This window comes from Oryx dammah, unplaced genomic scaffold (assembly GCF_014754425.2).
Source record: "Oryx dammah isolate SB20612 unplaced genomic scaffold, SCBI_Odam_1.1 HiC_scaffold_15, whole genome shotgun sequence".
NCBI classification, from domain to species: Eukaryota; Metazoa; Chordata; class Mammalia; order Artiodactyla; family Bovidae; genus Oryx; species Oryx dammah.
Window position 1 is genome coordinate 43618384 of NW_024070199.1, and position 21858 is coordinate 43640241.

At 61.6% G+C, this 21858-nt stretch overlaps 1 protein-coding gene across 1 annotated transcript; it reads left to right on the plus strand.

The window, feature by feature from the left end:
• Positions 1-6: 6 nt before the first annotated feature.
• GRK2 (G protein-coupled receptor kinase 2) lies at positions 7-18690 on the plus strand. Its single transcript, XM_040256429.1, has 21 exons — positions 7-105; positions 9811-9887; positions 11639-11712; positions 11843-11944; positions 12036-12110; positions 12236-12297; positions 13067-13118; positions 13390-13481; positions 13636-13735; positions 13819-13897; positions 13987-14117; positions 14374-14468; positions 14542-14649; positions 15129-15195; positions 15498-15598; positions 16186-16252; positions 16334-16429; positions 16656-16818; positions 16973-17109; positions 17185-17298; positions 17395-18690. Exons 1-21 carry the CDS (start codon positions 35-37, stop codon positions 17557-17559), a joined length of 2028 nt encoding a protein of 675 aa, XP_040112363.1. The 5' UTR covers positions 7-34; the 3' UTR covers positions 17560-18690.
• The last annotated feature ends 3168 nt before the right edge of the window (positions 18691-21858 follow it).

Below are 21858 nucleotides of genomic sequence, written 5' to 3' on the forward strand. Positions count from 1 at the left end.
CCTGGAGGCGGTGCTGGCCGACGTGAGCTACCTGATGGCCATGGAGAAGAGCAAGGCCACGCCGGCGGCGCGCGCCAGCAAGAAGATCCTGCTGCCCGAGCCCAGGTGAGGCGGGCGCCGCAGCCCCGCGCCCCGGCCGCCCGGGCACTGGCCCCGCGATCCCCTCAGCCCCGCTCAGCGCCGGCGTCCGGCAGCCCTGGCCGGTCCCCGGCGCCCCCGGACCTGTGCACCTGAACACCCGGGGCGCCCCAGCGCGGGGGCTTTCCGGCTGCGCGGGCTCCCCGACCCGCCCGGTGCCCCCGGGCCGGCTCTGCCTGCCTTCCTTTCGCTTCACACACTCCGCCTGGCCCCCTTCTCCGTCAGCCCTCTCGCTTGCGCCGTGCACCCCCTTCATCCTCCTCCGGATAGCCCAGGGTACCCCTTTCCCACCGCGGACTCCCCTGCCTCTGCCTGCCCATCTCCCGGGGCCCGACTCCCAGCACCACCCCCTTTCGGGTTCCACCGGCCCCCACCCTGGCCCCCTCGGGTGGGCCCTTCTGTGAGGTTCGGGGCAGACCAGTCTTCCGGGGATCTTCCCCGGTCTTCCCGCGGGCTTGGGGTGGGAATTGAGAGTACTCTGGGGGCTGGGGGAGCGGTGGGGAGCAGGGTCCGGTGTGCACCCCATGGCTCTGTCCCTCTCCCCTGGATTTCCTCCTCTGGAGAGAGTCCTGCCTGTGGTACCCCAGGGGTGCTGCTTGCCAGGGGATGTCCCAGCATGCCTGCAGCAGCTGGATCACAGCTGCCTCCTCTCTGTGAGATAACTGACCTGATACCCAAGTTTCACCTGCTCAGGGTTTAGGCGCAGGAGTGGACAGCGTAGGGACGCTAGCTGAGGCTGTCCAGCATGTTATGGCTTCGAGAGTATTTTCCCATCCCTTGAGCCTCGCAACAACCCAGGGGGCCGGTCGGTCAGGTGTGGTTTTGTCTCCGTGGAACAGATAGGGAAGCTGAAGGCCCAGACATGAGTGGCCTGCCCAGTGTCCCAGGTAAGCCAGGGTGATGCTGGGCTGCCAGAATCAGGGCTTCTGGCTGTGGTTCCAAGTTGGGTGCATCACTGTAGCCTGAGCCCAGGCCTGGCCATTCTGCCTGAAGAGCCACATGCCCCGCCAGCCAGGACCCTGGGCCCATCCTAGCCATCCTGGTCTTATCATGTGACTTTGGGCAAGTCCCTTCCCATTTCTGGGCCTCAGTTTTCTCATCTGTGAAATGTGGACAGTGTGAAATAACGGCTGTGCCTCTGTGGCATCCTGAGTGAAGCGGGGCCCATACGGGCTTGGAGGGGCGGTGGGTACTGTGCCGACGTCTCCAGTGCCTTTCTCCTGCCTGCTCACTGGGTTTCAGATTGACTGAACACCAGGCCTGGGAGAGGGAAATTGGTCTGCATTTTGCAAAGGCCGTTAGGGCCCTTTTTTTCTAAGACATTTGCAATCAGATTTCTCAAAACAGGAACCAGACTGACTGCCAGCCGGGGGCTGTCCGGGGAGCAGCGACAGTTAGAACAAAAATGAGTTCAGAAATGACAAAGCCACGAGGGAGGAAATGGGGGAGTTGGCCTCTGGGGTGCACAGCGGCTCTCCTTGGTGGCCACGGCCTCGAGACCCTCCAGCAGGTTGCACTTCAGCAAAGCGTGAGGCGGGGCTCTTTCTGGAACTCTCTGCGTTTGGGTAATCTCGCCCCAGAATGCATTGCTGGCGGTGGGGCCCCGCCTCGGCTTGGCTCTGCAGGTGTTAGAACCCTGAGAAACAAGATGTTCCTCTTTTTCTGTCCCCATTACACCCTTCGTATCGACCGCGTTGAAAGGAGTAGTGGTGGAAATCATGATAATTTATTTATTTCTGACATCTGTCATCTCAGCCGATCCAAAAAACCAGCCCGCGAGGTTGGCAAGGCCATGTCTTACATGTAGTAGTTGCTTAAGAAATAGCAGGACCACGTGGTGTCTGAAAGCAGGGGGGCTGTGAGGTTGAGGGGAGCAGCAAGAGGCCGAGAGCCAGGGGTCAGGGGTCCTCAGGTAGGCTCGCCACCTGGCGGTGCGACCTTGGGCGGATGGCCAGCACCTGAGAGTTGCACTCGGAGCCCTCGCCGTGAGCTGAGGCTGGGCAGGGGCTCGGAATCCACACCTTCCACCTCGGAGGGTGAGCTGCCCTTTGCCTTATGCTCTGCACACCCCCTGGGGCTGATGCCTCTTGCCCTGAAGACTGTTACGAGTATATCTTACAGTTGCCAGTTTGCAAAGTGCTTTGTACCCCATTTTATCCTTTTCACAACCATAGGAAACGGGCACGGCAGGTGGTATTTCCCCACAATAAGTCGAAGCACCTGAGGCTCAGAGAGGGGAAGAGACTTGGTCGCAGAGGCGAGGTGGTGTTTGAATTTGGGATCTCCGGACCCCCAGGTGCTCTTTCCCCACCGTGCTTCCTGTTTCCCACATGCCTTTCCAGACCTCTGCACTTACCCTGGGCCTTCTCTTGAGTGTGTGCCAGCTGGCCCCCCATGCCCAGGGAGGGTGGCCTGGAAGCCACAGGGCAGACCCCGCTCCATCAGCTGTCTTGGTTCACAGGGCCCAGCCCCCTCCCCGCCTGGGGTCACATCTTCCCCTCAGCCACGACGTCGGGGTCAGGGAGGAAGGCCATGGTTTGCCTAGCACACAAGGTGCCATTTGGAGCCGTTTCCACCTTGGGGTGGTCCATCTTGGCAGCCTCCCTGCGGCTGGTGCCTGGGTTGTGGCTTGGTTGGGAGCTGGGCTGGCTCACAGCTCTGACTTCTTGGGGCTGGGGAACAGGAGCTGTTGGGCACAGGGCCACTTCAAGTTGGCACAGGGGCCTCCCCTTCTGTCCCCCTATAGAATCCAGAGGAGACAGACTCATTTCTCACCCTTCTGGCAGAGGGAGGCAGCTGTGTGGCAGGAGTCCAGAGACCCGGCTTCCAATCCCGCTGCAGTGCCAGCTCACCTGGGCCCTAGGGATACCCTTTATCCTGGCTGAGCCTGCCTCAGTTTCCACCTCGGTCCAACGAGGGGGCTGCCCTCGACCGATGGACCCCCCGACACACACACCCTCGTGCTCCTTCGGCTCTCGGGGTCTGGTCAGTGCCGCTCTCCCGAGAAGCTGCTGTCTGTCTTTCCCAGCAGCGGCCACGGTCCCGTAATGATCGTCATTTGCTTAATATGACCACGGAGGCCTCGTGTAATTAATCTCTGGGTTCCTGGCGGAGGAGACCGGCCTGGGTGGCCCCGGGAGATGCCCAGCTCTCCCTGGTGACTGCAGCAGCCCCAGTGGCAGATGTCAGAGCCGGGTGCCTCTTGCAGCCTCTCCTCTCGCCTCTTTCTTTCCTGGTCCCTCCCCCCGCCGTGAATTTCCTTCTTCCTGCCCTTCTCTGGCTTCCCTGACTCCCAGACCCGCCACTCTTCCTCCACCGCTTCTTCGTTCCTGTTAACTCTTTGCTCCCAGGACTTCCTGCCCTTGGTCTGCGGAGGGAAGAAGCGCAGGCGGTGGTTTTCTTGCTTCCTCCTCCCTCTGCTTCTCCATCACCAGCAGAAACCCTGCTGCTTGCAGCCTTTATCCCTTACCCAGAACGTTCCGCTCCAGTAGCAGCATTTTCCCACCCTATCCCTCCGCCTCCCGCCGTCCCCCGCCTCCGAAAACAGGATTATCTTTTAGGGCACTCATCCCCTCCGGGTCTTTGAAGCTCCCCCCCACCCCCACCCCCGCTCTCCCCAGGAGTGGGTCTCCAGGACCTCTTTCCCCATCTGTTCTCCTTTCTAAATCATAGGATTTCACATTTTTTGCCGTTAAGTTGCTTGCCTGCCTGCCATCTCTCAGTAAATGGATTCTAAGGGAGCGTGAGCTTGACAGGTTGGAATCTGTGCGGGGAATCTGGGCTCTGTCAAGCCAGGAATAACGTGCCCTATTAATGCACGATCAGTCCTTAGTAGTAAACTCCCGGTGACGTCAGGTGTAGGCACAGTCTGGGGCGGCGTTTCCTGCCCGCCACGGGCACCTGGGGAAGCTGTGCAGAGGGGCTGGGCTGTGTGCACACAGCTGGAGCCTCCAGGATATTATGTTCTTGCCTCGGAACAGACAGCAGAAGCCAAGAAGACCTGAGAGCCTTTGAAGAACACACAGCCTCCATCACACTTGCCCTTATTTATTATTATTATTATTATTTTTGGCTGCACTGGGTCTTAGTTGGCACACGAGGAATCTTTGTTGCTGCATGGGAGATCTAGTTCCCTGACCAGGGATCGAACCCGGGCCCCCCTGCATTGAGAGTGCAAAATCTCAACTGCTGGGCCACTGGGGAAGTCCCACACCTGCCCTTCTTTTTTCCCCGTGGCCCCAAGGGACCAATGTCCTCTGCTGATCATAGAAAACAGTTATACTCGAGTTATCCCTCATCTGTTTCGAACAGGAGATACTAAAAAATGAGGCGTTTGGCTGCAGACTTTTCTAAGACAGTAACCTGCCCTCTGCATTGCTGCTGACAGGCAGGGTAGTGTCTTGACTGGCTGAAAAGCAGGGTTTCCGAAGTGGGTTTTCTGATGCTGACGTGTCTGCTGCTCTGTTCTCTGAGCAGGGAGGCCATTCTGTGTTTGGGGTTCAGGATAGCTCTCTTCCTGGGAGTGCAGGGCAGGGAGCCCTGGAAGTTGTTCCGGGTTTGTTCTCACGGGCTGAGAGCAGTGAGCGGCGGGGTGCAACAAGGCCACTGGAGTGTCTTTTCCCACGAGCCATCGCTTTGTGGCCGCCCTGCCTCGGTGAGCTCGTGGGTGCGGTGCCCCGTGGTGTCATTTCTCTTCCCTGGCCCCGGACTTGCTCCAGAGCTGGCCGATTTGGTCGCTCTTTCCCATTTGGTATGCGGTCCTTCCTCGAGCTCTGAGGATGCTGTCAGCCCCGAGGAGAGTCATTGAGCAATATTCATCAGAAGCCCCTGAGGACTTCCTCATACCACTTGGCACCATGGTGCCAGGTTTCCTGGAAATGCCCCAGAGGAGTGCCCCTGCCGTGGCGACAGCCTCTGGTCTGCTGGCTTGCCCGCTGTCTCTCCCAGCGTGTGTCGCTTCCTGGGGTGGCTGCCCCCGAGTGCACAGCCCCCAGGCCAGCTTGCACTGGGGCTCTAGCATCCTGTCACCCAGAAGCGCAGGAACCATGGCCCCTGGCCCTGCCACGTGCCAGCTGGGGCTGCCCCAGCCTGATCGGCGCCCACAGCCAGGGTACAAGTCCAGGGTCCCCTGGGACCCTGCGCCCAGCTCTCCCAAAAAGGCTGGGGGAGGCCCCCGCCTGGTGGGGGGGCCCTTTCTCAGGCGGGGACTGGACATTTTCTTGCCACTGGCTTGGTTGGGACTCAGGGTGTGCTGCTTCTCAGTTTCTTCTGTCCTCGATTTCCTCACCATCAAGATGAGCATGTTTGCTCTCGACCCTGAGGTCCCTCCCCATCCACACAGGCTGTGGTCTGTGACTCTGAGTGGGCGTCATCTGGGAGGCCACTGTGCCACAGAGTGAGGGACTTAGCTCTCCCCTTGAACCACGTGGTACCAGAAAGTGCCGGAAGCTCTCCCCCCTCAGCCCTCACCCTGCCGCCCCATCACCCCAGCCCATGCTGGGGTGGGGGGCCGGAAGTGCTGTCTCCCCAGCCGCCAGGCAGCTCTTACCCGGGGGCCCTTGCTCCTGGCAGGGCAGGTATTGGGCTCTGCCGCGGGGCTCCCCGGGCTGGTCTGTGAGCAGAGTGGAGTTCCAGCCCTTCAGGCTCGGGGAGAGGCTCACAGGTGCAGCCCTGGGGAAGGGTCCCGTCGTAGCCCCACTCCCTGAGGACGTGGCAGGTGTGATCAGATTCTAGAAGGGGGGCTCCCGCCAGGAGAATGAGGCCCGATGCGACAGGCTGCATTCTCCTATCGCCGTGCGCTCTCCGCCTGTCTCAGCGGTCAGCTCAGTGCTGGCGATTCAGCATTTGTTGACATCCTCATTTTACAATGGGGGAAGCTGGACATTTAAAGTCTGTAACTTGGCCTGGCCTCTGGGAGGGAGGAGGGAAGAGCCATTTGGAGCCCAAGGCTGGACACCGGGCAACTGCAGGAACCAGGGCGGCCGAGCCCCTTCCCCCGAGAGGCTGGGAGGTGGATGGTCCTTCGGGGGCAGGGACGCAGAAATGATGCAGGCACAGGGCTCCTCTGACAGCCCGACGTCCATCTGGGGGCCCGCACGCTCCTGGATATCAGAGTCATTGACCTGGGTGGGGTCAGGAATGCTGCTGTGGGCCCATCGCCACTCAGACTCCACCAGTATCAGGCCACGGGGGTAGGAGACAAAGGTGACCCAGCCCAGGAGGCCGCCACCACCTCCCGTGCCAGCCTGTATTTGCCACCCTGGCAGGAGCGTCCTCCACGACACGCTTTCCTAACCTGCCAGCTCCCTGGGCCTCAGCCCCGTGGGAACAGACAGGAAACCCTAACGCTGCTGCCTGGAGGCTTCCCCTTCAAGGACTGCCGAGGCTGACCTCGTGTTTGGTTCGGGTTGGGGTGGGGGGGTTGTTTATTTTATTTAGAAAACATTTTTTTCTTTTTAAGGAAGAAAGTGAAGTGCTGCGGGCTGGGAAGAATGCTGTGGCCATCCACCCCGTGCGGTCTTCCGAGGGAGGCGGGGTCTAGCTTGCTGTGCCCAGGGCCCAGCCGGCAGCGGGCAGAGCCCCTGGGAAGGAGGAGGAGGCCTGTGCCCGGCGTGGTGCCCAGAGAAGAGCTGCTGGCTCCGCTGGCTCTCGGGCAGGCCCTTGGAGAGCCCGTTTCCCTGGTCTTGGTGTGTCCAACCTACGGGGCCCCGCAGAGGGAAGTGGAGGCCCTGCTCCCAGCTGGGCATTCCCATCGTGTGCCACCGTTGCTGAGCCTGCGCCAGTCCTGCTGGTTCCTGTGGGGTGGGGAGGAGCTTCTCTGTGACTGTTGCAGAGGCCATACCCAGCTGCCCCACGGGTCATCTGATAGGCTGGTGTCGCTCTGTCACCCACACCTACCTGTCTCTGGATGTGCCCCTGACCATCCCTCTGACTGTCCCCCTCCGTGGAGGATCAACATTCTGTGATACTTCGTCTCTCTCTCTTGCTCTTTACCATCCCCTTCCATAGACCAAGAGGTCCTGAAACCCAGGAACTGGATGTGGACACAGAGACCCAGGAGCCGAACCGCAGAGCGGTTGAGGGCGCAGCCCTCCTGTCCGCCTCCCAGGAAAAATCTGGCCCCTGTGGGGTCCCCAGGGCCCCACACCCCTACCTCGGCTGCTTGGTCTCGTGGACCTCCTGAGCCTCCATTACCTTGCACTGGGTCCCCCTGCTGCGGTCCACCAAGCACACCGCCCAGCCTGTGTCCTCGTCCAAACGGGAGGCCCTGAGCTGCCCTCCGCCAGGCTGGGGGCCGGAAGGGATGGGCGCACACTGTGGCCCGCAGCCTCCCTGGGCTCCCATCTCTGGTCTGCAGGGCAGGGGCTGGATCTTGCTCAGTGTCACAGATTTTTAAACTCCTGATGTATGTTAAGTGCTTGGGTGGCCTTGGAGTTGGGTCTCAACTCCTGAGTCCCTGTAAGTCCCACAGGGCCAGGGAGCCGTGCCCTTGGCGGAGGCTGGTGGTGACTGTGAGTAGGTACTTGGCCCCCAGGAGGGAGGCTGTGCCAGCTTGGCTCAGGGCCACTGCCCAGCCTTGGAGTCCCCACAGCCATGGAGGGCATCCTCGTTTTCTGGGACAGAACCAGCTCTGAAGTGGTAGCTCAGGGCCACCGGGCCCCTGGCCCTCAGCTGGGGCTCTTGTCAGCCAGAGTACAGGATGGGGACACAGAGGGCCATCTGGGTCATAGGCACCCTGCTCTCCCGTTGGAGACAGTTCTCAGGGAGGGTCACAGGGCCTCTGAGCTCCTGGGATCGCGGCTCCAGGTCTGTGCTCACAGTGGGTCTGTGTGCACCCCCGTTGCCTTGTGTGGCTGGAGTGCAGGCAAGGGCCTGGCCAGGTCAGGGCTGGACCTCCACCCTAACCCCTCAGAAGGTAAGGGCAGGAGTTGCCCCATCTGCGAACCTAGGTTAGGGCTAGGGGCTGGGCAAGGTCTGCTGGTTACGCTGGCCTTCTGACCTCAGGCCCCCTCTCTGATGGGGCCTTGAAAACCCCAGCTGGCCTTGTCAGTTCTGTCCGTCTGTCGGTCCGTCCATCCCAGCCTACCCCTACCCCACCTGGTTTCAACCCTCCTTCCTGGCCCCGCGTCATCAGATACCTAGGCTTCCCCCCGTGGTGCCTCCAACAGAGCCCATCCACTCACCCACCGCCCAACTGAGCTTCCCAATGGTGGTCTGTCGAGCCTCCTCCCTGCCCAGTGGCTCATCCCAGGCCAGGCCTCCTGTGCCTGTCCCCACATCCACCACCTGCCCTGGGCTTCACCACCTGTCGACATCCTGTTTGCATTTGAGGAACCCAGTGAGGTTCCGCCTCCTCCACGCGACCTCTCCAATGGCCCAGAACGTTCTTTCCTCCCTGAGTCTCCTCCAACCGACTGGGCCCCACACAGTTTGTCTCATGTTGTCTAATGTCACGGAATCGCAGATGCAGGACCGGTGCCCTGGGCGGGCCTCTCCGGGGGCAGGGCTGCATGGCGCCTTCCAGCAGGTGGTAGGCAGCAGGGCCCTGTGCTGGGCTCCATGAGACGGGCAGGGATACGAAGAGGTGCATCCTTTTCACCCGTGACCTGCTGGCGGCCCCCAATATCCTGAGGCCCTGTAAGCATCTCGAGAGCCAGGTGGGACCACAGCCGGTGGCTGGGCAGGACGGCAGGTGGCCCAGGAAAGGAGAGGAGGGGAGACCAAGCTGCCACTGAGGCATGAAGCCTGGCCAGGTGTGACTTTCCCAGAGCACTCGGTGTTGGGGGTGAGATAACCGGGGGCGGGGAGTGATAACCTGGGCTTCCGAGGTCACAGGGGCAGCCCCCGCCCCTCTGCTGCCCTGGAGGCAGCTCAGGGCCAAGGGTCTTACTTTAGATATCAGGGACAAGGGAGCTGAGGCTTGACTTTTTTTTTTTTTCCTCCCAATATTGAAATATAATCCATGTGACAGAAAATTCATCATGTTGAAGTGCTGACGTCAGTGGATTTCAGTACATTTACTGTGCGGTGTAGCCCTCATCACTGCCTAACTCCAGAACATTTCCATCACCGCATAAAGAAACCCTGGCCCATTAGAAGTTATTCCTCTTTTCTTCTCCAGCTTTTGACACTCACTCATAGCTTTCTGTCTGTAGATTTGCCCCTGTGGTATAAATGGAATCATATGTGTGGGCTTTAGTGACTGTTACTTGGTGGAACTCTCTCAGGTCGGTCCGTACTGTGGGGCACACGTACACCAGCCTTTCACTCCGTTTCATGGTCAGGCAGTATCCCATTGGGAGGATGGGCTGTATTTTCGTGATCCATCACCTGCTGATGGGTGAGACCTGGCTTTTGAGGTTCGGCCAACTCCCTGAAGCCAGCACGAGGAAGGGCTGGGAGGAGACTTCTGAGCAGCCACCTGCTGGTCACCCTAGCTTTGGAAGACAGAGCTTTGGCGGGCAGACAGGTTCCCTCAGGTCCCACTGGTGTGACCCACGGTCAGGTCCGACAGGGTGGCTGCCTTCCTGGAAGGGAGCTGGACACCCACCGGCAGTGCCCTCCACTCCGGATTCCAGGGAAGGAAGCAGCACCCCTCCAGGGGAGCAGGGCCAGCAGGCCTGGCGGGAGCCGTGAGAGCTCCGGGTCACGACCGCCCCCCCTGTCTTCCAGCATCCGCAGCGTCATGCAGAAGTACCTGGAGGACCGGGGTGAGGTGACCTTTGAGAAGATCTTCTCCCAGAAGCTGGGTGAGTATGGTGGGGGCTCTGCCAGCCCCAGGGCATCCGCCCCACCTCCCGGTCCGGCTGCCAGGCCAGGGGGTGGGGGCAGGAGGCCCCTGGGGCCGCCTTTGTGTGCCCCCCTCTCTGCCAAGAGATCTCCCGCCCACCGTGGGGGAAGCACAGGGCAGCAAGCGAGCCCCGCTGCTGGCGGCAGGGCCGGGACCCAGCGTCTCCCAGCCCCTGCCTGTTGCCCCGGGAGGCCCCTGCAGCGGGGTGGGGGCCCAGCAGTCTTCCAGGGCCGCCAGGGAAGTTCCTCCTTTGGGGTTTTTGTTTTTGAGAGTGGCAGCTTCCCCTTGGCGCAGGCACAGCTGCTAGGGCCGTTGGTGGAACTGACAGGAAGGGGCGGGGCCCTTCCTGTGGCGCCCGCCGCGCTGTGGTCGCCCCCGCCCCCACGGCCCTCTTTGTGAGCAACCTGCGCCGGCAGGCCCCTCGGCCGCCTCCTCCAGGGCCCCGGCCTTAGAGGCGGGCACCCGGCGAAGGGGGAGGCGGAGCGCAGGGAAGCAGGCTCGGGCCGCACACAGCTCTGACTTGGCCTTTCCGGGAGAAGGGACCTCCGCTCTGAAATGGGAGGGGCCTGGCCCGCCCGGAGGTCAGGCTTAGGGAGTCTGTGTGTCAAGGAAGCCTTCAGCGTGGGTCCCCTGCCTGGGCTGTGTGACCTTGGGCACATCGCTGCCCCTCTCTGAGCCTCACCTGAGAGCTAGCATTCTGGATCCCCACTGTGCAAGACTGTTGGAAGCCCAGGTGCGGTGGTGGCAATGAAAAGCCCCTCGCCCACTGGGAAGCTGAGGGCTCGCGTCCCTCAAGGTCCAGCGTTGAAAGGCCCGTCTGCCCTTACCAGAAGTCTAGGCCAAGAGCTCTGGCAGAGGGGATAGGGCCCCCAGAGGTGTGCAGAGTCACCCAGCTTGACCCTGGGCACCCACGTCGGGCTACAGGGAGTTGGGACCACCCTTCCTCCTGCTGACCCTGCAGGACTGCTCTGGGGCCCGGCCCCTGGCCCACGTCCTCCAGGGTCTCCTGCCTACCCTTCCTGTAGCCCGTCTCATCCCCTCCCGTCCCCAGAGGCTGTGCTCTCTGGGGCCCTCTGGCCTTCCTTCCCAGGACCTGCCGCTGGGCAGAAGAGCCCTGAGTTCTACTCAGGCTGCCACGTACCACCTGCCTGACAGGTCTCCCTGAGCCTCGGTTTCCCCTACTGGACCTGCCGCCCCTGTCCACCTGTTTTGAGTGGCAGCTGTGAGAGTCAGCCTGATGATGGAGGGGGGATATAGGGTCCAAGGACAGGGCACCCCCAGCCCCCACGCAGCAGCCCTGGCCTGGCCCAGGCAAATCTCACTGCACCTATGCAGCCCAGCTGCCCACTGGGTGTGTCCCCCTTCTGGGGGAGATGCAGGCCCCAGATTGCAGGGAGAGGGCGGGAGGTTCAGGTGCCAGAGTCAGCCCCACACTCTGCCTCACCAGGGTGCCTGCCACTTTCCAGCCACCATCAGAAGAAGCAGATTCTGAGAGGGGTGGGAACTCAAGGCGCCCCGACCCTGAATCTGAGACTCTGGTTGGTGGTGACCTCCAAGGCCACCTTGCCCAGCCTCCGTCCGGGGCAGGGGCCACCTCTGCCACCTCCTTGGCCAGTTCTGCCCAGGAAGCCCTAAGCCCACACCCCCCACCATGATGGGACAGCCTCTGTAGGGCTATGACTCAGCCTGACGCAAAACACTTGCTTTCAGGGTACCTGCTCTTCCGAGACTTCTGCCTGAAGCACCTGGAGGAGGCCAAGCCCTTGGTGGAGTTCTACGAGGAGGTGAGGCCGGATTGGCCTGGCCCTGGTGCACGTGGGGGAAGGAAGGGGCTTGGGCTGCTTTCATTGAACCTGTAAGACAGTCCAGTGCCCCGCTGGGCCGGGGCTCACCTGTGGGGATCTTGTCCTCTAGATCAAGAGATACGAGAAGCTGGAGACAGAGGAGGAGCGCCTGCTCTGCAGCCGAGACATCTTCGACATGTACATCATGAAGGAGCTGCTGGCCTGCTCACATGTGAGTGCCCGGGGCCCACGTGGCAGCCTGGGCGTGGGGACTGGAGGGCTGGCCCCGCGGAGAAGTCACTCACCTCTCCCTCCTTCCCCAGCCTTTCTCAAAAAGGGCCATCAAACACGTCCAGGGCCATCTGGTGAAGAAGCAGGTGCCTCCGGATCTCTTCCAGGTATGTGCTGGGCTTGTCCCTGCTCCCGCCCAGCCAAGCGGGGGTCCCCCGCAGGCGGCACGGGTCCTGGAGCCTGGTCGGCTCCTGCTGTGGCTCAGTCACCCACCTCCCACTCCCTCTCTTAGCCATATATTGAAGAAATTTGCCAGAACCTCCGAGGAGACGTGTTCCAGAAATTCATCGAGAGGTGAGAGCCGGGCACGTGCAGGAGCAGAAAGTGGGAAGAGGCCGCTCTGAGAAGGGGTACAGATGTCCTGGAGGAGAGCAGCCTGCCTGCTTCAGTGCCCAGCGTGTGGGCACCTGGACCTGTCTATACCCCAGTCCGGGGACTCCTGAGAGGTCGCCACTCTCCCACTCTCCTGCCCCGCTCTTCTCAGAACTAGGCACCTCAAAGCCCATCCCTGTCTAAAGGGAGCGAGGGACCACCCACGTGTCTTTCTCCCCATGGACTGTCTAGCCCCTTGCTGGGCCCACTGGGGATGAGAAGTATCAGGCTGGTGGTAAGGATGGGCACAGGAGGACACACTGCCCACCTCTCTGCCCCCTGTGGCCTTCATGGCCAGAGCCAGCCTGGGGGGTATTCCTTGATGTGTCCCAGCTGCCCAGCCGTGGCGTAGTGGCTTCACCAGGAGTGAGTGGTGTGTCACTGGATGTGTGCAAGGAAGGAAACGAGATGAGCCTTGTGGATGTGGTCGCAGGAAGTCGGGGTCAGATGGGAAGATCTCACCTCTAAGTTTATCTGATCCAAGCAGAAACCCAAAGACCGATAACAGTGCTGGCATTGCCGGGACGGGGGTGGGGCAGCCCTGGCTGGCATTCTTCCTGGCAGGCCCGGAGGAGGACCCTGAGGCTTGGGAGCCCAGGCAATAGCAGTGGGTGGGGCCAGCTTGCCCCTAGCATCAATTTCACTCACTTTCTAAGGCTCAGCTGAGCTTGGGTTCTTTCTTCTCTTGCAGCGATAAATTCACACGATTTTGCCAGTGGAAGAATGTAGAGCTCAACATCCATGTGAGTGGGCTGGGTGGGCTTGCAGAACCCTCTCCCTGCTGCTCCTCCCCAGGCCCCCGGGCAGCGGGGGGAGTCTACCTTCAACCCCCAGGGGCGGCTGTGGGGTTAGTGCTGGGACCCCAATGCGGATGGCTCCAGGCAGGGCGGCACTTGGGAAGGGTGAGGGTGGCCCCGGGTCGAGCCCTGGGGTAACCCCCTACTGCTCCCGGGGTGGGGCCCGGGCAGCCTGCAGTGACCGCCCCCCCCCCCCACCCGGCTGCCACCCCTGCAGCTGACCATGAACGACTTCAGTGTGCACCGCATCATCGGGCGAGGTGGCTTCGGTGAGGTCTACGGCTGCCGGAAGGCCGACACGGGCAAGATGTGAGCATCGGGTCCACTGCCTCGGGTGGGATGCCTGAGGGGGAGGAAGGCCCCCCCGGGGTGCCCTGAGGACCGCCCACACCCCACCGCTCCCCTGGGGCCCTGCACTGAAGGTGCCAGCGGACCGACTGAGGGACTGGCTCCTTTCCCACAGGTATGCCATGAAGTGTCTGGACAAGAAGCGCATCAAGATGAAGCAAGGGGAGACTCTGGCCCTGAATGAGCGCATCATGCTGTCGCTCGTCAGCACCGGGGTGAGCGGCAGCCCGCCCCACCTCAGTCCCTGGCTCCGAACCAAGTGCAGCCTGCGCTGACCTCTTCTTTCATCCACTCCTAGGACTGCCCGTTCATCGTCTGCATGTCATACGCCTTCCACACACCGGACAAGCTCAGCTTCATCCTGGATCTCATGAACGGTGAGTGCCTGGCCTGGCCCCAGGTGGACCTCGGGGCTGGGGGCTGGGGTGGGAGCTGAGCGCCGCCCCCTGCGGGCTGCCTCCCTCAGGCGGGGACCTGCACTACCACCTGTCCCAGCACGGGGTCTTCTCTGAGGCCGACATGCGCTTCTACGCCGCGGAGATCATCCTGGGCCTGGAGCATATGCACAACCGCTTCGTGGTCTACCGGGACCTGAAGGTGAGGCGCCGCCCCGCCCTGCCCTCCTCCCGCCGTGGCCCCGCCCCTGTGTGGCGCGCCCCGCCCTCCTCCTGGCCTGGCTCCTCCCCTCTTCGTGCCCCGCCCTCTTCCTGGCCTGGCTCCTCCCCTCCGCAAACCCCCCACGCCCCCGACCCAGGGCCCCGTCTCTGGACACCGTTATCTCTAGACAGTCACCCGGCTGGCGTGTTGCCCCGCCGGGTCCTGTCCTGAGCTGCTCACTGAGCCTCCTCCACAGCCGGCCAACATCCTGCTGGACGAGCACGGGCACGTGCGCATCTCAGACCTGGGCCTGGCCTGTGACTTCTCCAAGAAGAAGCCTCACGCCAGTGTGTGAGTGCCCCAGCCCCACGCCCTCTTCCCACACCCTCTGACCGACCCGCTCATGGCCTCTTTACTCCGCCAGGGGCACCCATGGGTACATGGCTCCCGAGGTTCTACAGAAGGGTGTGGCCTACGACAGCAGCGCCGACTGGTTCTCCCTGGGCTGCATGCTCTTCAAGCTGCTGCGGGGGTGAGCGGGCCATCCCAGGGCAGGTGCACAGGACAGAAACAGGCTCTCCCCCAGGCCAGGAAGGAGGCTGGGGGCAGGGGGTGGGGGGGGCTCTGCCACGTGGCTGTCAGGGGTGGCACCATCCCTGGCTTTGGCAAGGATCATTCATGGGCTTCCCAGGTGGCACTAGTGGTAGAGAACCCGCCTGTCAGTGCAGGAGGTGTAAGAGATGTGGGTTTGATTCCCAGGTCAGGAAGATCCCCTGAAGGAGGACATGGCAAGTTCAGTTCAGTCGCTCAGTCGTGTCCGACTCTTTGCAAACCACTCCAGTATTCTTGCCTGGAGAACCCCCAAGGACAGAGGAGCCTGGCGGGCTACAGTCTATAGGGTCGCACAGAGTCAGACACGACTGCGGTGACTTAGCAGCAGGCACTCATGCAACCTGCCTCAGTTTGCACATTCCCATTCTCTGACCTTGGACTTTGGCCCTTCTTGCCCAGGCACAGCCCTTTCCGGCAGCACAAGACCAAAGACAAGCATGAGATCGACAGAATGACATTGACAATGGTGAGTGGAGGGTCCCAACCTGGGGAGGCTGGGTGGAGCTCATGAGGGGCCATAGTGTAGCTAGGGTCTCCTGTGGGCATCAGGGTCTCAGCCACCAGCAGCCCACCCTCTGGCCTCCAGCCCCATTGGCTCTCTCTTCCCCACATTGTCAGAGCAAACATGCCTGCTAGGGGCGTCTGGAAGCTCTCCATCTGCCGGGGGCCTGGACCCACCTGCCCTTGCCTCATGCAGCCTCACGAGGCCCAGAGCTGTGATGGGGGCCGGGGTGGGCCTCTGCCAACGTCCCCTCCTCCTCCCTGCAGGCTGTGGAGCTGCCTGACTCCTTCTCCCCTGAGCTCCGCTCCTTGCTGGAGGGGCTGCTGCAGAGGGATGTCAACCGGAGGCTAGGCTGCCGGGGCCGAGGGTGAGTGCTTGGGACCCTAGCCATTACCCCAGGCCTTCCCGCCCTGCTGGGTGATGTCCACACTGCGGTGTCTAGGCTTCTGCAGGGGTTGCTGGGGCGGCCTGCCTGAGCCTCCCCCCCTGTTCCTCTGAGGACAAGGGCTGTGTTTTGTCACTGGAGCCCCCCACTCTGTGGTCCCAGCCTCCTTGGCAGAGTTCACAAGTTGGGGCTAGAGCAGCCCTGCCCATTGTTCCCAGGTGGAGGGTGTGTGCTGTACAGCTGCTGGGGGTGGGCGCAGACCGAACAAAGATGATGTTGCTAATGATGATGACAGCAGCTTTTTATGTTTATTAAACATTTACTAAGCACTGGGTGTGATGTTGCAAGATTCCCAGTATTAAACTCACCACAGCTCTATGCTGTGGAAACTGCTGTTCTCCCCATTTTAAAGATGAGGAAACAGGCTGAGGTTTAAGGAACTTGCCCGAGGTTGCAGAGCCAGAGTGTGGCTAAACCAGCAGTTAAACCTAGGTCACCTGTCCCACAGCCCAGACCTCACCCCCCCAACCTGGGTGGTGCCAAGCCCCAGTGACCCTCTCTTCCCACAGGGCCCAGGAGGTAAAGGAGAGCCCCTTCTTCCGTTCCCTGGACTGGCAGATGGTCTTCTTGCAAAAGGTAACAGCCCAGAGCCGGGGCCGGGCAGGGTGCTCGGGAGCCCCTCCTCAGTGCTGATGCCTAGCCCCTGTTCCACCGCAGTACCCTCCGCCATTGATCCCCCCACGAGGGGAGGTGAACGCAGCCGACGCCTTCGACATTGGCTCCTTTGATGAGGAGGACACAAAAGGAATCAAGGTATGGGGCCTGGCCTGGCCTCCCAGCCCTGAGCACAGCTGGCAGTGTCCTCTGTCCTCTGGCCCTATGAGATCCCCGTGCCAGCCCCATCTGCCTGGTGGGCCTCGGGCTACTCCTCCCCACACGTCCCCGGGGGTGGCCGTTGGACCAGACCACCATGTTCCGGGCCCTGCAGCCAGGCCGGCCTGTGGCTGACAGCCATCCCTTCTGCACCCTCTTGGTGAAGCTACTGGACAGTGACCAGGAGCTCTACCGCAACTTCCCCCTGACCATCTCGGAGCGGTGGCAGCAGGAGGTAGCAGAGACTGTCTTTGACACCATCAATGCTGAGACAGACCGGCTGGAGGCCCGCAAGAAAACCAAAAACAAGCAGTTGGGCCACGAGGAAGGTGAGGGTCAGCAGCTGCTGTGGGCACCCACTGCCCGCTCTAGAGATGGGAAGCAGGCTCAGGTGTCAGCCGGGGTCCCTGCCAGAGAGCAGCTGATCCAGGACTCGGACCGGCTCGGCGGCCGGCTGAGTTCTCTCTCGCTCTCCCCCGTCAGACTACGCCCTGGGCAAGGACTGCATCATGCATGGCTACATGTCCAAGATGGGCAACCCCTTCCTGACCCAGTGGCAGCGGCGGTACTTCTACCTGTTCCCCAACCGGCTCGAGTGGCGGGGCGAGGGCGAGGCCCCGGTAAGGAGCAGCCCGGGCCGGGAACCCCTGGGGTGGGGGGGCCCAGGCCCTCACCGCCCACTCCCCGCCCTGCAGCAGAGCCTGCTGACCATGGAGGAGATCCAGTCGGTGGAAGAGACGCAGATCAAGGAGCGAAAGTGCCTCCTCCTCAAGATCCGAGGTGGCAAGCAGTTTGTCCTGCAGTGCGACGTGAGTGGGGACCCGGGGTGGGGCTGGGGCGGGGCCAGAATGGCTGGGGCGGGGCCAGAGGGGCCAGGCCCCGCCTAACAGCCAGTGTGCGCGCAGAGTGACCCAGAGCTGGTGCAGTGGAAGAAGGAGCTGCGAGATGCCTACCGCGAAGCCCAGCAGCTGGTGCAGCGGGTGCCCAAGATGAAGAACAAGCCGCGCTCGCCCGTCGTGGAGCTGAGCAAGGTGCCACTGATCCAGCGCGGCAGCGCCAACGGCCTCTGACCTGCCGCCCGCTCGCCCGGCCGCCCTCCTGCCCGCCCGCCTTTTATAAACCTCTAATTTATTTTGTTGAATTTTTATTATTTGTTTTCCCGCCAAGCGGAAAAGGTTTTATTTTGTAATTATTGTGATTTCCTGTGGCCCCAGCCTGGACCAGCCCCCAGGGAGGGGCCCGCTTGCCTTGGCTCCTGCTGCCACCCACCCAGCCACTGTCCAGCCACCTCACCCTGCCCCCAGGGGCCTCCGCTCCTGGTGTCTCCCCCACAGGGGGAGAGCAGCAGCCCCTAGCGCCCTCCCACGCTTCCCCAGGGATGGTCGCCTGGAGTTGGGCCTGCTGTCCCCCCTCCCCAGCTCTGTGCCCACAGCACAGCTGGGTGGCCTGGCGGCCCCACCCAGGGAGGCTGCAGCACAAGGAGGCTACTTGAAGCTCCCACCGCAGCCCCTCCTGCATCGACTGGCACACAGGCCTGCACTGACCTGCCCTCCAGCCAGTCGGTAGATAAGGGAGCCTGTGGACTCGCTGACCCCAGGGCCTCCCACGTGACTTAGGCTCCTGCACCCTTTCTTGGGAAGAGCCCCCGTGTCACTGGCTGCCTCCACTTGCACCTTCCCTGGACACAGTGGGACCTGGCCACGAGGCTGGCATTGGCAGTGGGCTGCTGCCCCCACCCCAGCCCCCTCTTCTTCCCACCCAAGCACCCAGGCTCAGGGACCACAGAAAGGCACCTTCGGGGCTGTGCCACACTGGCCTCGCCTGGCCCCGAGCCCCCTTCCTCTGGGCTGGGCAGGGCCTCTTCTGCTCGGAACCATTGGGGGCTGGCCTGGGCCGGCCGGACGGCACAGTGCGAGGGGCGGGTGGGGCAGCCCTTCCCACTCCAGGTCGCTCAGCGCGCCCCTCGCTGTCCAGCCCCACATCCTGTCAGTGCCACCGCCCCCAGGGCGCCACCTCGCCCGCAGCATGCCCCCTCGTGCCAGTCGCTGCCATGTGGTGTCGCGCCCTCCCCCGGGGTTGGGTCGGCGGGCCCTCCCCTCCCATCTACACTCCCCGGGGCGTTCCTTTGCCGATTTTTGAATGTGATTTTAAAGAGTGAAAAATGATACTATGCGTTTTTATAAAAAATAGTGCCTGACTCCTTGGCTATGTCAGACTGTTTTTGTGCCTGAGGGTCATTTTCAGCCTCCCCCCGGGGTGGAGCCTGAGGAGGGAAGGTCTTGGTGGTGCCAGATCTCTGCCTCCAGGGCAGGCGCTCACAGCCTGGGGAGGGGTGGAGGTGGCTCGCACCCTGCCTGTCCCATCCTGGGGGAGCAGAAGGGAGTCTTCTCCCCGCTGCCTGGGAAGCAGCAGGTGCCTGCAGGTTCGTGCCTAGTGTCCTGTTTGGACTGGCCGGGCATCTAGCCCGCCGGGGCCCCCACTGAGGGCACTGCTGTGGACAGATGAGCACCTCTGCCCTGGGGGCCACACAGGCATCCTCAGCCTCTGGCTTCAGCCTAACCTCTGGCCTTGCAGCTCAGCCTCCAGTAGAGGTCCTTGAAGCCTGAGTGATCCCCCAGCACCAGGCTTCATGTACCCAGAGGCAATGTTCAACTTTCTTCTCCGCACGGCTCTGCCATCTAGGCCCCCATGGGTGATGCCGCTGCTGCCCTTTCCATGCAGGGCTCTGCTGGCAAGGATCAGGGCCCCAAGGAGTCCCGGAGGAAATGGCTTTTGAGCTGGGCCTCCAGCACTGGGGTGGACGAGGTGGGGAGGACATTTCTGAGGCAGGGAAGGGTCAGGAGTGGCTCAGGTTAGCAGCAGTACTGTGGGAAGGAAGCAGGCCTGGGAGGCCCTGAATGCCAGGCTAAAGCCAACCCAGAGTCCAGGGGCACTTAGTGACTGCAGCACAAAGATGGGAATGCAGATGGAATCTGAACCTGGATAGGCTCTCGGGAGTCCTTGAAGGTTCTGGACAGGGGCTGGGTGGTGACTGGATAGCTGACTGCAGAACTAGTTGCTGGTTACACGTGCAGAGTGTGCAGAAGGAGACAAGTCAAGGAGACAGGGGAAGGGCCCGTGATTCTGTCCAGGGAAGAGATGTCATAATGATGGTGGTAGTAGAGGAAGAGATGCAAAGAGGCCGGATGGAAAGAACGTGGCCCAGTGGGAATGGGCAGGAGTTGAGGACAAGAGAGGTTGGAGCCCACGATGGTACACCAGGAGGGCCCAGTGTCACTCAGAGCCACGATAGGGAGCAGAGCTGGCCGGAAGGGAGGAGGGAGGTCGTGGCTGCATGTGGCTTGGGACCTGCTGATGGACTGCATGGGCCTTTGGGCACAGAGGAGTCCCAGAAGGAGCTGAAATGTGGTCCTAGAGGTGGCACCAGGGTGACATTGGAACAGATAGGCTTTCAGCTGGAAGAAGCCTGATTTGGGAGTCAGGAAGAGTCCTGGAAAAGGTTTGAGAAGACAACAGCATTAGGAGTCAAGGACTGGTAGGGAGTTGTGTTCAAGAGTGCAGAAATCAGGACAGGCTGGGCCTGAGACAGTCCAGTTAGATTTGGGGTGAAGAGGGCTTGGGGACCGGGTAGCACTTTTTGAGGAAGGTGGAGGCTAGAAAGAGCTACAACATTTTATTTTTATTAAAAAAAAAATTTTTTTTAACACCAAAACCACTTGTATTGGGGTATAGCCAATTAACAATGTTGTGGTAGCTTCAGGTGAACAGCAAAGGGCCTCAGCCATGCATACACATGTATGTATCCATGCTCTCCCAAACCCTCCCCAATCCAGGCTTGCACATAACACTGAACAGAGTTCCAGATGCTATGCAATGTCTTTGTCGGTTATCCATTTTCAATATAGCAGGGTGTACATGACCTTCCCAAAGTCCGTAAGTATCCCTTCCCCCCAGCCACCATAAGTTTGTCGTCTAAATCTGTGAGTCTCTTTCTGTTCTGTAAGTTCATTTGTATCATTTCTTTTTAGACTCCATATATAAAGGGTGTCGTATGATATTTCTCCTTCTCTGTCTGACTTAACTTTGCTCAGTATGACACTCTCTTAGGTCCACCCACGTTGCTGCAAATGGCATTTCATTCTTTTTAATGGCTGAGTAATATTCCATTGAATATCTGTACCACATCTTCTTTATTCATTCCATGTCTGGCAGGGCCTGATTTTAGAGTTCTAGACATTCAGAGGCCTCTGCTGTCATAGGCCCAAGGACATTATAATGACTTGATGGCACCACAGTGCTAAGTGATCCTAGATAGCACAGGAATCACTTGGCCACAAAGAGAGGGCAAGCTGAGAACGTTAACTAGAGCCTCCCAGCCCACAGACAGACCTTAAACATCTAGATCAAATGGCACGACCTTTTTATAAACAGAGATGGAAACCTGAGGGTCAGCCTTGGCCAAACCCGGCCACTGCCTCACCAAGTCTGGGGCCAAAACCCAGGCTAAGGCTAGGACAATACACCAAAGCTCAGCAAGGCCTGCACCCTGGTTCCGGTGCGGGCAGAGGAGGCTGGCTCTGATTTCGAAACTCTCCTTCCTCTCCTGACGCTGGCAGCAAAGTGCAGCCTCTGCAAAAGGGGTGCATGCGGCGGCTGACAGCAGCCACCTCGCAGTGAAGGGCCCTCCGGAAGGTCTAGAGCTAGCCAGGCCGGCTCCCCACCCCTCCCCAACTCCCATTCCTGCCTCCCGTGCGCCCCACCCCCATCCCCCAGGGCAGAATCCAGCCCAGGAAGGGGGCCTCAAGCAAAGCTGGTCAGCATTTAGGGGAATCTCAGAAGTGATGGGGTTGAGGTAAACCAGCAGCTCGCATCCCACCCGCACAGTCAGGCACGTTCGGGTACCCGCGGGGCCTGGGGTAGGAAGATCGGGCGCATGGTCAAGGAGGGGAGCTGCCGGGGGACCGCGGGCGACCCTACAGCCGCGGGATCGCGGCCCGCCGAGCACGCAGGCGCGCACGTACGCTCTCCGGGCCGCCGGGCCCCTGGCCTCGCTTCTTCCCCTTCCGGACCCGCGAGGACCGGTCTGAGCCGTGCCTGGGTCGCCCCCTGCAGGGCGCGGGCTGAGCTGCAGCCTGGCCCCGCCTCCCGGAACGCCCTCCGCAGACCCTTCCCGGCCGAGACCCGGGGCTGAGACCCGAGGCCTGGCTTCTGCCCTGGCGCCCGTGGCCGGCAGCGCTGCTTGGCGGCGCCCCTCGCCCGTCCCCGGTGCGCGCCAGCTTCTCCGAGGTTTCGATGGCTGTGAAGCACGGCGGGCACCACGCCCGACGCCCCGCCCCGCCCCGGCGCCGCCCCGCCCGCCGGCCCCCCCC

Bases quoted from the DNA above. Each gene is read 5' to 3' on its own strand.
- GRK2 (XM_040256429.1), top strand. From the start codon at position 35: ATGGCCATGGAGAAGAGCAAGGCCACGCCGGCGGCGCGCGCCAGCAAG. The intron at 14,469-14,541 runs GTGAGTGCCCCA...TTACTCCGCCAG, and splicing joins AAGAAGCCTCACGCCAGTGT to GGGCACCCATGGGTACATGG. The intron at 14,650-15,128 runs GTGAGCGGGCCA...CTTCTTGCCCAG, and splicing joins CTCTTCAAGCTGCTGCGGGG to GCACAGCCCTTTCCGGCAGC.